The following is a 17,486-nucleotide window of genomic DNA, read 5'->3' as shown; positions in this document are numbered from 1 at the left end:
TCCGCCCGCCTGAGCGATGAAGTGTGCGGAGGCCCAGGTGGAGACTGGGGGCCCCCCCCCCAAGGCCCAGCCCCAGGCAGAGATGGCACTTGGAATCGGCCTCAGGCTGCCCGTCTGCCCATCGGAGCCTGTCATTCATGCCCTAGGGCAGGGGCCAACCAACTTTAGAGGGGCACCATGCCATCACGACAGATGGGCATGGGGGAGCTGCCAGGAGCCTCAAGCTGGCGGCCATTGTGTGCTGCTAGCCCGGCCCCTCGCCGGCACTGTCCCAGCCGTGACCAAATGCCTGCAGTTTCCTAGAAACATGATAATACTAATAACAGTGGGCGCCGGGTGGGTCCGAGGCTCCCAGAGGCCCCCAGAGGCTTGCCCTGTACAATGCCCTGCCCCTCGTTGCCTTAAAAAAGAGGCAGCCCTACGGACAGGAAGGACACGGGCCTTGGGGGCCAGAGGGTGTGAATCTCAGACTGGCTTCTTGCTGTGGCTGTGACCTTGGGCGCGTGACGTCCCCTCTGAGCCTCTCCGTCCTCGCCTGGACAGTGGGCCAGCGCTGCCACCCTGGGAGGGTTGTTGTCAGGCTGCAATGTAATGTTGTGAAACATGGAACACGGTCCCTGCCCCAGAGGGCCTGACAGAGGGCGTGGCATTGAAGCTAGAACTGGTGTGATGTTGCTGTCCCCTTTATGGGATGCTCGACATCCTGTCACCTGGTTTGTAAGGGGCAGGGCTGAGCCTAACCCTGGTGGGGAGTAATAGTAACAGCAACAGCCCCCAGACACTGTGGGGAGCCCTTTGCACTGATTATCCTGTTTTATCCTCAGGACAATCCTATGAAGCCAAAGCTCTTATTCTAGACTGAGGCACAGCTTAGGCAGCGGCAGAGGTGGGATTTGAACCCAGGCAGCCTGGCTTAAGAGCCTGAGCATTGAACCACTGCCCCAGGAGCATGGTCAGGCTTCTCTCCGTCGTCGAGCCTACCCATTTTCAAACGAGGCCTACTGTGTCTCCATACCGCAGTCTGCCCTCGCAGTTGGCTGGGAGCAGGCGGCTACCTCCTGCAGGGAGGGGTGCCAGGGTCTGGCCCGGCCGGGGGTGCTCGCCCCCACCAGGTGAGAGACGAGAACTGCCTGCTCTCGGCGGAAGCCCGGATTGCGCTCTTTGGTTGAGCAGGAACAATTACTAATGACATTTAGGAAGAAATTAATGATGAGAAATGCAAGTTGGCATTTCAGGAGCGCCCGTCAGCAGCCGCGTGTCAGCACTCACGGGAGAGGCGGGGTGGGGCCGGCGTGGGGGGAGTCTGAGGAGATGGCAGAAATTAATTTTGCTGTGTCAATAACGAGTGTGGCCCTGCTTGCTCTGCTTCTGGAGTGGAGACAAGATCAAACGTGGCCTGGCTGGGGCTCGTCCAAGGCTGCACGCTGGGGTGTGGGTGAGGGCAGGCGATGGGTTCAGTTGGGTGTCTCTTTCAGCGGCACCAGGAGGCAGAGGGGGTGAGCAGGGGACAGCGAGAGGGGAGGAGGCAGCCTTAGGACTGGGCTGTTTGGACTCCAATCCAAGCGCTGCCTCTCAGCAGCTGCATGACTTAGCAAGCTGCTTCCCCTCAGTTTCTTCATCAGGAAAATGGGGACAATTGGGAGATGGAAATATGACGTATGAAGAGCAGGCCCAGTTTGGGCACATAGTGGTTCAAGATATGTTAGCTCTCACTGTATTTCACTGACATATTTGAACATATCCAACTTTTCTCATTATAGCGTTTCTTAAATTGGAATACCTCACTTGCGTGTTATAGTTTAATTGGTCAGACATTTTTGTTTGTTGTGATGCGTCAAATACTGGAGCATTTGATACTCTCCGGGGTCTTAGAGGAGATAAATATGGCATTGGTAGGAAGTACGGCGGAGGGCAGGAGGAAGCCAGGTGCTGGAATTGTCTGGGCGGGAAGGGAGCAGGCCACTCCCCTCCCTCCCTTCAGGTGCTCCAGAGTGACGCGGAAGGACACACGCAGGGAGAGTCATGAGCACAGCACCCGCGAACATTTTGACAGAGCAGAGTGAAAACTCACAGCCCTTGGCCTGGGGATTGCAGAACCTTTAAATGATTATCTGTGTTTCAAAATGGAGATTTCTCTAGGGCTTCATTAAGTGCCAGACATTATTATTATTATTATTATTATTGTTATTATTATTATTATTTTTGGTGAGGAAGATTGCCCTGAGCTAACATCCACGGCCAATCTTCCTCTTTTTGCTTGAGGAAGATTGTCCCTGAGCTGACATCTGTGCCCATCTTCCTCTACTTTATATGTGCGACGCCTACCACAGCATGGCTTGATGAGTGGTGTGTAGGTCCACGCCCAGGATCCGAACCTGTGAACCCCGGGCCACTGAAGCAGAGCGCATGGACTTAACCACTATGCTACCAGGCCAGTCCCTGCCGGACATTAGTTTTAGCGCTTTCATCCGCTAGCACATTCAGTCCTCACACTGCCTCTGTTATTAAGATATGGAAACTGAGGCACAGAGAGGTTGACTAACTCCCTGAGGCCACAGAGCTGCTCAGTGCCGATCCAGGCCACCAGCCCCAGATTCTGTCCTCTTTACCACCACACTAAATGGCTAGAGTTCTGGATTCATCTACAAAGTAGACCTAGCAGCGCCCAGACCACAGTCCTGTGTGATGACAAGCAGCTGCCCCCTTTAGACACAGGGATGTACTCTCCAGTTCAACACAACCCCCACCTGGTCTGCCTCACCTGGTTCGCTACCCCCCAGGGCTCAGCTTGAGGTCCTGTAGCTTGCACAGTTTGCAAATATTATCTCATTGGCACATCCACAACGGGCGACCTCTAGAGTTGCTCTTTACTCTCACCGTTTTGCAGACCTGAAAACTGAGGCTGGAAAAGGGCGATAAAGAGGAGACTTGCAGGGAGAAGTGGGGCCTCGGGTGGGAGTGGGGAGTGTACCCCATCCACGAGGGCTTGGGTGTCTGAGCAGGGGAGGCACGTGGGGCTCCCTACTCTCTGGCTCACTGGCCCATCCCCCTGCTGAAACCAGACCTGGAAGCACAGTCCACAGCCGCATCCCTGACCCGTGGCGCTTCTCGGTCTCCCCCATCCTTCCTCCTGAAACTGCCAATCAAAACTGTGGGGTCACCCGTGCTTTTGAGTTGACAGTGATGGCAAAGCCTTGTGGTTAGTATTAATTATGACAATATTAAACATCTGTGTACCTTTTTACATGTTGTAAAGACTCTTGCATGTGTTATCTAACTTGAGGCTCAGAACAAGACTTTGAGGTAGGTATTATTTGTCTCACTTTTCGGGTGAGTAAATGAGTACTTAGACGAGTGAAGTGACTTGCCTCAGGTCACAAATATAGTAAGTGGCTAAGGCAGGATTTGAACTCCAAAGCCCACTGTCTTTCCATCAACACATCCACTCTCCTTACCACTTATTTATTCATGCAGTCTTCTTTCTCTCATCATCCATCTGCCACACATCCACTCATCTACACATCATTTGTCCACCCATCCATCCATCCACTCATCATCCACCCATCCCATCCGTCCATCCATCTATGCATCCATCCACCATCCACCCATCCATCCAGCCACACATGCATTAGTATCGAGTGCTAAGTAAGTACCAGGAATTACACTGCTTTCTTGACACCTTCCTCATATATTAAGTCCATGCTTACCTGCTTCCCATCCCTCCCCCCACCCTGAAGCTGCTTGCACCTGCGCACACACACACGCGCACCCATGTGTGCCTCTGGTGAATTGAGTGGTTTAGGACAGACCGGGGATATAGATGATCCTTGGTTTGCCTCATGGAAACCAGCGAGTTCTGCCTGGTGGTGGGAAGGAAGGTATAGGGCAGACCCACTGGGTCATGGTGGGGCTGGTATGTGGGCAGTGGTGATGTGCCCACAGTTTGGTTGGAAGCTGAGTGTAGGTGAGAGGAGCAGATCAAGCATTGCAGGCTGGGCCATGGTGTTCTTCAGCCCCGTTGGTGGGATCAGCTCCATGGGCTGCCCAGCCATTCTGGGTGTTGGGGATCACCTTTGCCCTTGGCTTTGTGCCAGGCTGGACTTCCTCTCTGCACTGGCAAGTATGTACACCTAAGCGTTTTCACAAAAACCGTGGAGATCATTAAATGTAATCGGTCTCAGCCGCAGTTTGCATCGCTGGAGCATGCCCACAATTCATCATAGCAAATTAGGTCCATCTTCAGAGCTTCTGGCCTTGCAGCCTTGGGGTCTGTCAGCAAGGGAGCTGGGCCATGTGGGGCTGAAAGCCATTCTCGGGGGTGATGGGCCATGTTTTCTGAGTGGGGCCACCCTCAGAATATCTGCCAGAACAGCTTTCCATCCACAGGGGTTAATTTTCTAGAAATTTTGAGATGCAGGAAACTTTTCCTTTTAGCAAAGATTTGGTGGAAAGTAGAAATGGATATGATCAAGGTCTTAAAATATGATTTATAAGACGAAAAGCACTGGGTTAGTTTAGGGACCTGAACATGTGTGTTCTGTATAGTGACCGTGTGACCTAGATTTTCCAGGACAGCTCTGATTTCAAGCATTCCGTCCCAGCTATTGGCTATCTGTCCTGATTTTTGGCTTGTAAAACATGATGACTATATGTGGAGCTGGATTTTCTCATCAGATTTTCATCAATAAATTTTTTAAAGTTGTAAAGACCTGGAAAGATTTCAGAAAAATTAAAAGAAAAAAATTCCCTCCCACTTTTTTTTCCCAACATGGCAAAATCCTTAGCGTCTATAGGTGTGCCTCTTGCCCCCTTTCCCGTCCCCCGGACTGCAGGAGCAGAGAGACGAGGGCACTTCCAACCAGCAGGGTTTGAAGGCATCTGGGCCCGGTCCTCTTGACGTGATTGCAGGGGCGGCCCCTCGGCAGGGTGCCTCAGGCCCCTGTGCTCAGGGAGGAGCCCTGGGCTCTGCAGGTCTCCGGAGGCCCTGGGCCCAGCCCTGGGAGCGGTGTCGCTGACTATACCACAGGCTCGGGCAAGCAGAGGAAGCCCTGTGCAGCCCGGAGGCGGCAGAGGTCTTGCATCCAGGGCCAGCTAGTGTCTGGCAGGTGACGTGTCACCTGGAGGCTGCAGCTCCCCCCACCGTCCAGCCCAGGCCTCCACAGGCGCGTCTCGCTGCTGCAGTCTGTGCAGCTGCCAACATCCCCCCGGAACCGGAGACGGAAGGGTAGCAGCTCAGAACAGCCCTGAGCGCCTCCCTTGTGTGCGTGGATTGCGACCTCTCTCCCCCAACCTGGCCACTCCCCTGTGGGATGCCCCGCAATAATTTAAAAGTGCTGGTAAAACACACATAACATAAGATTGACATCTTAACCATTTTTAAGTCAACAGTTCAGTGGCACAACGTGTATTCACATTGTTGTGCACCCATCGCCGCTGTCCACAGAACTCCTTTCATCTTGCAAAGCTGAAACTCTGTCTGCACTAAACGCTGCCTCGCCCTTCCCCTCTCCCCTGGCCCCAGGCACCCACCAGCCCACTTTCCGTCTCTGTGAATAAGCCTGCTCCAGGAGCCTCACAGAAGTGGAATCACACGGTATTTGTCCTTCCGTGACTGGCTCGTTGCACTTAGCATAATGTCTTCAAAGGATTCCTCCACTTTTAAGAAAAAAGCACAAGATGCCCTGGGTTGGGCGGGGCAGGAGACGCCGCAGGGAGGGGCAGCTCCCGCTCCTCTCCCTTGACCTTGTCAGGGGAGGGTTCGCTTCGCTGCTGTGGCTTGCGGACTGTCCTTTCAGAAACACTCGTTGCGTTTTAGCAAGGGCAGGCTCTGAGTGGACACTAGAGCAGCAGCAGAGAATTGAGCGGCGAGGTCCCTGCCTGCCACTCGCGGCCTAGGGAGGGTGGTTTTCCGTGGCAGGGAGACAGCCGGCTCCTGGCAGGCTGGACAAGGTGCTGGAAGGGCACCCGTGCAGGTGCAGAGCTGACTGTGATGGGCGGCCACTTGTCGTGTGAGCAGGAAGGCCTTTCCAAGGGGACAGGAATCAGATGGGGAGGAGCCGCGAGAAGTGCGGGAGCATGCTGGGCAGCGGGAACGGCCCCCCGAGGGCGAGCTGAGGAAGAGCTTGGCCTGTCTCAGGAGCTGGAAGAAGGTGGGTGAGGCTTCAGGGCACCAGGCGCCAGATCTTGTAGGACGGGCAGGGCCGTGCTCAGGGGTCTGGATTTCTTCTGGGTGTAGTTGGAACCCACTGTGGGATTAAGCCGAGATCTCCCTTTGCCTGGAAGAGGGAGCCCGGTGGGAGCCCAGGTCGTCGGCAGGTGGGGGTTCCGAGGGTCCCAGCAGGGCTGTGAGTATACGCAGGTTAGTGGCACGGTGCAGGGAGCGCACCGCCAAAAATACCAACCAACCCCTGAACCACTTTGCAGCGTGTTGTCAGTGTAATGTCTCTGTGTGCATGGGATTGTGGGGTATTCATGAGTGTGCGTTCGTTGTGGGGTATCTGTGTGTGTGTGTGTAACTGTGGGCTGTGAGGTGTGTGTATGTGTGTGCATTTCATTGTAGGGCATCCGTTAGTGGGTATGCATGTGATTGTAGGGTATCCTTGAGTGTGTGTGTGTTTGGGGTGGATGGAGTTGGGATGGAGGAGGAGCCCTGCCGCGGCGTCCCCCCACAGTGCCTGGCTCTCTCCTCCCCCCTGAGATGCGGGGGGCAGTGGGTGGGAGGATTCTCGAGTTCTTTGGAAAAAAGGAAGGCACGAGGAGATAATTGTCGAGACTCGTGATGGGATAGGTATGGCACACTTGTGCTCTCTCTCCGAGTGGTTGAGGAGGGGCTGCCGGGTCCCCCTCCCTGAGACAGCCATTTTGGTGCTCCTGGGTGACTCTGAGGAAGGCACATTTCCCCTGGTTTGCCAGCACCTGACGCACCTGGGAAACAGGCCGCATGGGGACACACCCCTGAGGCAGTGGTACCCAGGACAGACGAGAAGGTTCTGACCTCGGCAGAACCTACTCTTCTGCCCTCTCATCTTCAGAACGGAACCACGCAAGGTCCCACGCCCCATTCCCTTGGGTGGGAACCCTAAATGATGGGCCATGTGCCCTCTAATGTCACTGCTGCCCACATCCACGCCTGCCCTAGGCCTAGCCCAGTTGGTGCCCTGCAGGATATTTGGGGCGTGCCGAGTCTTCACAGACTTCACAGAGGCCTCAAGCTGGCAGCCCCTGGGCCACATTCGACCTGCAGAGATGTTTCGATTGGTCCACATAATGCTTTAAACATCAAGACGTTTTATATATTTTTTAAAAATCTAGATTTCCAGTTTTTCTTACAAAACTAGCCTGGAGCTGCCGAGGACTGGCCCTTGCTGACAAGGCTTGGGTTCTCGGGGTGGCACAGCCTGCACCGTGCCTCATGTCTTTGCGCCCAGCCTGGGCTGCCCTGGCTAGCCCCTGAGCGGGAAGCCTCCACCAGAAGTGGCAGCAAGGTTGGAGGAGGGCTGCCCCGCAGCCATCTCCACAAGTCACCGCGTCCCATGCATCTTCCTTTGCTGTGAGTTTGACGCCCCCGCTGACAGGATGCGTCAGTCTTTCCAAGTGTTCTGTGTGCGAGGTCTTGACTCCCACTAATAACAGCAGATGAGTTCTGAGGTGGGAAGAGAGACCTCTCTCTTGGTCTTGGGGGCCCACCTGCCAGCACCGTTTTTCATGGAGTTTCAGAAGTTCTAGCCGGCGAGCTCGGCGGTGGCATGTGCGCTCAGATTCCTGACCTGCGTCAGGCTGGAATCCTGTCATTGAGGGGTCTGACCCAGGCTCTTTGAGTGCTGGGGACGGGGTCTTAACTCATATTTGAGATGAACTGTCCCCCAGGGGCCTGGTTCCAAGTGCGTGCTTGCCTGATATGGTGAGAATGGACTCCGCAGTGACTCAGGAGGTTGACAGGCCAGTGCAGTGTCCCCACCTGGGAGGGGACCAAGGTCCACAGAAGGGAACTCATGGTTACCTGGCACACCATTGCCAGAACCCTCAATTCTCGGTCCTTAGTCTCAAGTCTGCTAGGTACCCCATCCCCGAGGGGCCTAGCCACTGGGGACCCCCACTTCTCTTTGGAGAAACAGCAACAGCAGTGGCCAAATGCACTCAGGACTTCGGGCCAGGTGTGGCCTCTGCTGCCAAGGAGGGGCAAATCTGTAGGCAGCCCCGGAGAGAGTGCGCCTTCCTCTGCTTGTGCTGGCAGCCACGAGCTCCCATTCTCCCCGCGTGGCCACTGTCTACAGCCGTGTCACCTGCCTGTGGTTCTCGGCTCACGTCACAAGCAGACCGCCTGGCCCATTTGCATTCTCAAGTGCAGTCCCATGTCCCCATCCCTCTGGGCAGGTATGATCAGTTCCCTCGTTTTGTTGGGTGACTGTGAATGGGAGCCTGTTTACGGGCTGGGCTCCTAATAGAAGGCTTTGGTTCCCTCCTAATCATCTGCTCTCTGGTGGGTTTTATTTCCAAAGCACAGCAGTACAGAACCTGCCCCTGGGGAGTTCACCGGGCTTTTTTTTTCACAACATTTTCTCCCACATTGTCACTGGAAGGAAGATGTTTTCCTGCTCATGGAACTGGGTCTTGGCTGGGCCACCTGCTTTGGTCTTTTGTGTTCTGGGGGCTGCTGGGCGCTGGACACTGGCCTCCCAGCCTGGGCTCCTCAGAGCAGTGAGGAGAACAGAGAAACCCGAAGGCCAGCCCCGGGGGACTTCCAACCAAAGCAGCCTGGCCCACACAGCGCCTCCGCGTGCCCCAGGTGACTTTAGGGCCTGAGTCTGCTCCTGTTCCTGGTTCTGCAGGAAAGCAGCAGAAGCCCCAAAGCCAACCCCGCTGCTCCCTGGAAGCGGGACTCCCTCCAGGCTAGGAGTTCCGGCTGAGTTGAGGCTGTCTCTCTCGCAGGAGAGGCAGACTTCCCCCACTATGTCGGGCTGGGTGGTGCGACGCTCACTTCCTGCTGCTCTGGTGGCAGACGCCAGCCTGTCTCGAGGTCTGGGAGGCAGGGCCGGGAAGCCTCCCACAGCCCCATGCGTGGAGCAGCTGCCTTTGCCTGGGAGGACATTCCAGGGCTTTGTCCCAGGCCAGCGGGGCACCAGCTTCACCCAGGACCCTGATGCCAAGCAGGGTGTCTCTTCCTCATGGCACGCCTTTCCCTGTCATCTGTGTAATTGGGGTAAACGCTGGCTCTCTGGGCGGGGGCCACGAGGGTGAGCGGGACACATACACGTCATAGCCTGGGCCCCTGGGGGAGTGGCTGCGTCACCGGGCAGGCATTTGGGGGAACCTTGGCCATCACTCACTTCTAATTGTAATGACGTGCATTAGTTAAATTGTGTTCTGAGTATTCATCCAGCACTGTTTATGGCGTGCTCTCGAGTGCGCTTACCGTTTGTCAGAAGTGCAAACTAGCGAACATACGAGCCTTTAAGACAGGCCATCTGTTCGTCTTAGACCCTTGGACGATTGTCAAATGCTTCTAAAAATAAGTGCTCACTAGCAGAGAGGGGCTGCCCAGGTGATACACAGCAGAGAGGGCAGCAGGGCTGCCTGAGTCTGTACCCTCCCCAAAGGGAGAGGGATTGGGGGTGTGTTGGGGGAACGGGGAGGGGAGCCTGGGAAGGGAGCAGAGGGAGATGGAGAGCATGAAGGCCCTGCTGATACACCTTTTCGGCTGGAGGTGTGAGCTTCTCCTGGTTCCTTGCCTCTCATGTAACTCCACAGCTCAGATACCTTCGATGGCTCCCCATGGCCCAGATTTAAGGGCAAGCTGCCTCGTCTCGCATCAAGGAGCCTCATCAATAAGGCCCCCACCTTCCTTTCCAGGCTTGTCTCCATGGCACATACCCTGTGCTTCTGCCAGGCTGAATTATTCATTGTTCCCCCAACATATGCTGCACTTTTCCCATTTCACAGGCAGAACAGTGCTGTGGTTACGAATGGGTCTGCACGCAGACTGCATGGGCACAGACGGGCCCTGCCATTACCAGCTGCAGGACCTTGCCTCCCTGGGCCTCGGTTTTCTCATCTGTGAAACAGGGACCATAGTAGTATTTGACACCCAGGGGTGTCGTGAGGCCACACGAGTTCAGATAAGGGAAGGGTTAAGCATGGTGCCTGGCACACAGTGAGCACGTGACAGATGTTAGCTACAATCATTCTTGGTGTTATTGGCACCTCCACGCCATTGTCACGGGGGTTCTTTCTCCTTGGAAAGCTGTCTGCGCACACGTGCATGCACACACTCACACGCCAGTGCAGATCCTAACCCAGCCGTCCCCACAGGGCAGCTGGAAGGCCGGCTTCTGCCAAAAGCATCTCCCAGTCAGAAGTCCTCTCTCCATAGTCCCTCTCTGTGAAATCTCGCCCTCTCCCTCAGCCATGAGCTCGTAAAAGGCCAGGACGTGCCTTACTCTCTGTCTTCTGCCCACTGCACAGGGCCAGGCTCCGTGTTTGTTAATGAACAAATGACAGGACCCCACTGAGGCGAACATGGCTGCAGTGTTAGCCTGAAGGACCTCCTTTCCCTGGACGCGGCATCCTCCCGTGGTTGAGGCAGCTTCTTGGACGTGGTCCTGCCCCTGGAGGCAGCTCTGTGTAAAGCCAGCCTCATGAGAGCCACTGTGGCTGAAGCTGCCGGGGGGCCTCGGGTGGGCACTGGGGAGGAAGGGATCGACCACAGCCTCTTTCCCGACCTAGAACGAGAGGGAGGTGATGTGGGGTCGAGGTGAAGCCCCATGGGTTCTGCAGGTGGGGCCGGGTGAGCAGGGCCGGGGGGATGTTCTGGGTGGGGGGACTCTGCACCCTTAATCTGCCACAGGGTGGCAGACATGAGGGCCAAGCCCTGGGACCAGTCCTTCTCTTGGGCCCCTTGAGAGTGAGGGTCTGAGTCCAGTCCCCTCCCCCGACAGGGAACTGTGAGCACCTCAAGGGAGGGGGCGGGGCCACCCCCTCCATGTGCCCAGTGCCCAGCTGGGGGCCTGACATCCGGGGACCCAGTGAACGGCTGTGGAAGGAATGAGTGCATGAGTGCATACCTCCCTCCCCTGTGCAGTCTCCCTGAGGCTCCCCTCCTCGCCAGATATCCCCCTCTGTTCCCTGGGGGGAGGGGAAAGCAGTGAATTGTGGGTACGCAGCTTGTAGCCAGGAGGCTTGTGGGGCAGGCAGTGCCTTTGTCAGATACCTGCTGCTCTCCAGGGACAGGGCCATCAAGTGTCTGCCATCTCGGGAGCCTCCCGACACCATGCCACCCTTAGAGGAGGAACTGGGGGGGCACAGTCATTCAGTCCATCAAACCCCACTGCAAGCCCCCCAAAAATGTTTGGTGCCAAGGAGGCACAGGCAGGAATGACCAGTCCCCCTGTCCCAGAGCCCCCGCCTGGGCGGGAAGACTGCACAGCATTCATGGAGGTCCGGGGGCACTTAGGCTTGGCCAGGCGGGAAGAAGTGCACGCACATTATGTCCTGCGTCCTCAGGGCCTCTTAGGAAGAGGGTTCTGTTATTACCCCCCCACGCACACCCCCAGAGGGCAGGGGATGTGCTCCAGGCCACATGGCTATTAAGGGACTGAGCCAAGATTCAAACCCAGGAGCCAGCCCACCTCAGTCCCCTTAGGCTCACCACCAGCTTGTGATCCCCAGGCCTGGGTAGCACCAGTGGAGCCCTAGCTAAGGGCTAGGCCCTTACAGGCATTTTGTCATCAGGGTAGCGGAGCACAGGAGGGCAGCTGACGGTGACACCCGAGAGTGTCCTGCAGTGCAGAGAAATCCTCCCAGCCCTGCCCGTGCATCTCGGGGCTGCAGAGAAGGGTCTTGTTGCGTCGTGCACAGCGTTTCCCAGGCCACCAGGTAGCCAGCGTGTTGAAGTACCTCCAGTCTCCCCTACTTGACACTGTGGGAGGTGAGTGTCAAAGGGAGACCACGCAGGGTCCCAGACCGAGGGACAGAAAACAGAGCCAAGACCTCGAGAAGAAATCCCTGTTGCAGACTAGGGAGGGGCGCACTGGTGTGTGTGTGTGAGTGCGTGTGCATGACTGTTGTGGGGCATGGAATGGGTTGAGCCAGGGATGGCTCCTGGGGCCGTGAAACTCGAATGGACCACTCGAGTGTGCCTTGGTGCTGTGGGGAGGATGGTCCATCATCAGGCTCTGTGCTCCTGGCACACTGCCTCTGTGCCCAACACATACCCTGGCTTGGGCTCTGGATCGGGGTCATTTTGCTGCTGAATGCCCAGCAACAAGCATGGTGTCACCCAGCAGGAATTCAGTAAAGGTTTGTTGAATGAATGAATGAACGACCATGTAAGTGAATGCGAGGGTGTGACAAAGGGATTCTCGGCCTGAGCGCTCTGCTGACGTGCAGAGAGAGGGCTCGGCAGGACCCCAGTAGGGCCCGACCCAGACTGACGGCATGCCACCCCTCGCCCATCACTAACTTGTGTCCTGGGATCAGATAACCCAGTGCGCCAGGCACAGGCGACCGAATCGGGTCCTACCAGAACCCTCCGCTCGCGAGCCGCGGCGTCGTGGATGGATCTCAGCGCGCGCAGCGCCGCCCGCCCCCACTGCTCTTCCGTTTTATCTCCTCACCTGCTCCTCGGCCCACACCTGCGTCTCCTGGCAGGCAGAGCGGCCGTGCGCATGCCAGGCCTCCCCTCCAGGCGCCTTCCGGTCCTTCCCGCTCCCGCCCCCAAACCACCCCGGCCTTTATGGTGCTGGGAAGTGTTCATCTGCGGGGTCGGTAGCATCTTTAAAAAACGATTTTCTTCCTTCTCCAAAAGGGCTAAATATAGCACAGGCATAAATAGAGAAATAGACATTAAGCCAAAATGCCCTAGTGAGAACCGTGCGGGTGGAAGGAGCTCTGTAAGAAGGCTTGATGAAGCTCGGTCCCCGGAACCGCGGCTCCCAGCCGGGGGAGGAGGCTGCGTGCTGGAGGGTTATTGAGCTGTGCCGACTGGCAGCGGCGCTGCCGGGAGCCGCTCCGCGCACAGGTGTGTTGGGTGATTGGTGAGTCCTCCTGACGGGTCCCCGCCACCCCCTGTGCCCTTCCAGAGTCTGTGCCCTCGGCCGAGCACCTGGCTCCTCGGCACCCCCACCACACATACGCTTCCTGGGTGGCATTGACCGTTCTCCCGTGCTGAGCTGCCATCTGCACCATTAATCCCACGCAAACGTTTGGGTCTGTGTGTCCCGAGCGCCCCCCCCCCCCCCACCCCACATCAGGCCCCAGAGGGGTGGGCCCAGCTGGAGCCTCCCCACACCCTCCCCGGTGCCGGCCCAGGGCAGAGCAGCCAGCAGGGGCTCAAGAACACGGCACTGAGCGAATTCTGGTGCGCGGCCCCTCGAGGCGTCGGGGCTGACATTTCCATCTGCTGTGCATCCTGGGCGGCTGTTCCTCCAGAACTTCAGAGGAGGAAGTTTTCCCCTTCTGTCACAGAACCCTCTTGGAGGAAGTTCTTTCTTGAGTCTAAACGAAGAACTTCCTGCTATTGCTCCGTAAGAAAGAAGGCCCATTGTTTTTACCTGAGATGTGGGGTTTATTCTCAAATTTTCATAACCAGTGGTCCTAGGGGTAGGTTTTCACTTCTGAAATCTTTATGCCAGCAGCCCCTGGATGAGCCAGTGTGGACCACGTGTGTCACCTGGCCCTGTTCCTGGCATCCTGGGAAGAGGCTGCTTCATTATCCAGAGATCCCTGGGAACCCCCTTGCCCCATGCTGGTGGTGGGCGGTCCTTGGGGATTTTGTGGACATCAAATGTCATCTCTGGTCTTCAGCTGCTTATGGGACAAAGTCCACATTCAGGGGCATTCAGGGCCTGCACTGTCCCTAGTCTAAACTCTCCCCAGTCCTCTAGGTGACCTCTGTGCTGCAGTCGTGCTCTGGTACCTGCATCTGCCAGGCTTGTTCCAGCCTCCATACCTTTGTCTATGCTGTGCCTTCCACTTGGAATGCCCTCTCCCCTTTCCACATATCTACATCCTATCCATACACTTATTCATTTATTTATCCTCCCATTGATTCATTCAAAAATATTTCCTCAGTGTCTACTTGGTGTCAGGCCCTAGGAACCATAATTTGGGAACAGGAAAAGAGCTATGCCTGTTTATCTTTCTAACATCCCTGCTCTTCCTCCTCCCCAAGCCCCACAAATAAAGACGGACCTGACCACCCTGGCCACGTGGCTCTGTTAATTGACTGGCTGTTGGCAGAGGGAGAGTGAGACCTCCAAGTTGTTCCTGGGCAGCTGTGCCCACCACGCCACCGCTGGGCATCGTGTGCCCAACCCTGGGCAAGGTGCTGCAGGGTCAAGAAAAGCAGGGCCTGCAGCTCAGCAGAGGGGCCAGTCTTGCCCTGGGGAGGCACACAGATGGGGGACGCCGGAAGTGCCTAGAGGGGCTGCAGGGCTGGGAAGCAACCGTGTGCCCAGAGGACTTCAGGAGCGGCTTGGTTGGGAGGGAGGAGAGAGGCGGTGGGAGGTAAATCAGCACAGGCTTGGACGCTTGGAGGATGGCTTGATGGAGGGGGGTTCGGCTCCCCACAGGACTGGCTGGCTGTCCCTGCACAAGAGCAGGGAGAGGTGCCTCGGCTGGAGGTTGGGTGTTCCCATGGAAACCGCCGCATCCCATCTGTGGCCTTGGACAACCTGCCTGATGCCTCTGGGTCCATGACACCCCCCTGAGGTACCAGGCCACACTGGCAGAGCTCGTGCTCGTGTCTGGTGTGGAGCGGGGATGCTCCACCGACTGCGGTGCCATGGGGTTACAGCGCTGGGAAGGCTGCCTTCTTGCCCAAGCCCCTGGCTCCCTTGGATTCATTTATTTCAGTTGCCTGGCTCAACCCCTTCTGCTTCCTAGCTGGGTGACCTTGGCCAGCATCGAGCCTCGGAGCCTCATCGTCCTCCTTTACCCCATCCTACCTCGTGAGGCTGTCGTGAGGAGTCAGGGGAGTGTACCTATAGCCGCACATAGTACGTGTGCTTGCCAGGCCCCAGCCGTGTGGCCTGCACCCAGGGGCCGAGGAGGGGGACGGCAGTGGTTGGCGTCTGTGCTACGGGCTCAGCAGGCATCTGCTGTGGGACGACAGGGCACAGCCCGTCTCTGGCCATGAGCCTGTCAGAGGGGTCGGTGACATCACCATGGAGGCAGCAGCAGTGCCTACAGCGGGAAGGGGCTGCCACGGGAGCCCTGGGCTGGGAGCGGGGGTGGCCCTAGGCCCCCGGGAAAGCTGCAGGCAGGGGGCATTCCCCCACTGCCCTCACAGACCAGTCCTGGAGCCCAGGAGAGAGACGCGGCGCCACGTCTGACCCCTGGTGGTCATCGGTACAGCTGCAGGCCACGGCTGCAAGCCCCAGGGTCCTCGCTGGGCAGGTGGGCGCCCAGGTCTGGGGAGGCAGGAGCATCCCTGAGAAGCTGCTGCCTATGACTACAGGCACTGTGCTGCCCCACATACGGCTACGCTGCCTGGGGTGGGGGTGGGGGTTGCTTCTTTTCTCCAGGTGTCATGAGGTTGAACACCACCTGAGGCTTTGATGAGATTGGTCTGGATTTGGAACACAGACCACTGAAAAGAGACAAAAAAACTGTAGGCTCTTCGAGGCCAAATCCCACCCCCAGCCCCAGGCCACTGGCTCCTGTAAAAACAAATCCACACTGCTGGCCTGACCCCAGCCGCATGAGGGAGGAAATGCCACGAGCTGTGGGGAGGGGGAAGCGTGTGGCCAGAGGGTCCCATCCGGGCCCTGGATTCCCAAGCAGGTTCAGGAAACTGCACAACGTTCTGGCTGGAGCACCATCACGTGACCAAACAGGCAGGCTCCCCCTCCAGCGCCATCCCTGCCGGGTGACCCGTCCCCTGCCCCGGCCGCAGGCACTGCCACCGCGGCCTCAGCACGTCTGTGCCACTCGGGTGTTTCTTGGCCGGAGAGCTGCGTGGCACATCTGCTGTCTCCTCCACGACGCTCAGGGCAGCTCCAGGGAAGGACTGAGAGGGAGATCTGGGGAAGCCTGCAGGCGATCAGATATAATTTCCTCCTGATCATTAGAGCAAAAAGGAGATGGAGAGGTGGACAGGGATGGTTTTAATTCCTGCTCCCGCCCCAGCATTTCCCCTTTCCCTCCATATAGCCAGTCCCCATCGTAAGACCTGAATGGTCAAAAAAAACCCCACAATTTATAGGGATCCCAGGTTGGCAGCAACAGGAACCGATCCCCAAGCCCCAAATCAATGTGGCGCCTTGGCAGCTGCATCCCCAGAGCACTTTTTCCTCATTGCATTTGTTTTGTAATAATCGAGACGCTTTTCTGCGGCTCTCGGCGTCAGTGCACTGCGTGGGAGGTGATGGGCATGCTCTCCGTTCTCGCCCTCATGCGTCTCCTTTCCTCGCCTTTGCAGAACCACACCATGAGCCAGCACGCGCAGTGAGGGACCGCTCGACAGGACGCCTCTCCGCAGAAGGCTTGCCGGAGACGCCGTGGGGAGGGCCATTTGAACATTACATCCAATCAAAGTGTCATTTGCAACCCAGATGTAAAACTCTAATGATTTGGCCATGAGGCGCTGCTATTATAAGCAGCTGGAAATGAATATTAATGGCAGAGATTAAAAGTATTCCATGCTCAGTATTTTTTATTGTCCTGCTACAGCTAGTGTGCTTTTAGAGTTTCCGCCGAAGACTACATTTCTAGAGTTAGAGAAACCCGCTTTTTGAGGCTATTGTCCTTTGTTCCTTCATGTATTATATTGATAGTTTTTAAAAAAGGATTAGTGTGATTTTTTTTCCTTTGCTTCTTTTTTTTCTTTCTTGTTTTTCTTTCCCCCCCTTCGGTTAACTACTTTTTAATTGCAATTCTAGGTAATTGTGCATCGTGATGTGATTGCTTGGCTATTGTCTGAATATTTCCTTTTAATTTTTTAATTAAAGACTAATGCTTTGATTGGATTTGCCAGTTCACCGGACAGTGATTAAAACTATGTAATGAATATAATCGGTTTCAGTGCAACTGGATGGTCTGCTTTTAAATGTGACTTAATCTGACTACAGTAACTAGTACAGTTCAATAAAGGGAATCCATGCGATAGCATCGACTGTCTGGCTCTCTCCTCCCCAGCCTAGGGCTGTAGGGGTGGTCATCAGCCATGGGGTGCGTCCCTGAGTTCCCGTGGGATTGCATGTGGGGAACTGAACATAATAGACCCGGCTCCCTCTGGAAAGAAGCAGCGTAGTAGCCTAACACACGCAGTCTGGGTGAACTGGAAAGAACGCTTAAAGATGAAATTCTCCGATCTTCTCATTTATGAATGGGGAAACTGAGGCCCAAGGGTAAGTGGGCTCGTCCATGATGTTTCCTTATTTCTGCCCATCGGGATGGCTTTCCCATGTGCTGGATGCAGGCGGTCAAGTGGTTAACCCTTACCTCGCCAGGACTTGGAGTCTGGTTGTGACCGAGGCATGGGGATGTGA

At 56.3% G+C, this 17,486-nt stretch overlaps 1 protein-coding gene across 3 annotated transcripts in view; it reads left to right on the top strand.

The window, feature by feature from the left end:
• ZNF423 (zinc finger protein 423) overlaps positions 1-17,064 on the top strand; it is a 320,871-nt gene extending 303,807 nt beyond the window's left edge. For all 3 annotated transcript variants that reach the window (XM_046680367.1, XM_046680368.1, XM_046680369.1), the window contains one exon: positions 16,418-17,064. In XM_046680367.1, coding sequence (XP_046536323.1) covers positions 16,418-16,447 — 30 coding nt within the window. In that variant the 3' untranslated portion in view covers positions 16,448-17,064. The remainder of the gene's footprint in view (positions 1-16,417) is intronic.
• Positions 17,065-17,486: the final 422 nt, after the last annotated feature.

The sequence above is a fragment of the Equus quagga genome, chromosome 13 (genome assembly GCF_021613505.1).
Source record: "Equus quagga isolate Etosha38 chromosome 13, UCLA_HA_Equagga_1.0, whole genome shotgun sequence".
Classification (NCBI taxonomy): domain Eukaryota; kingdom Metazoa; phylum Chordata; class Mammalia; order Perissodactyla; family Equidae; genus Equus; species Equus quagga.
This window is presented reverse-complemented; position numbering and strand designations above follow the sequence as displayed.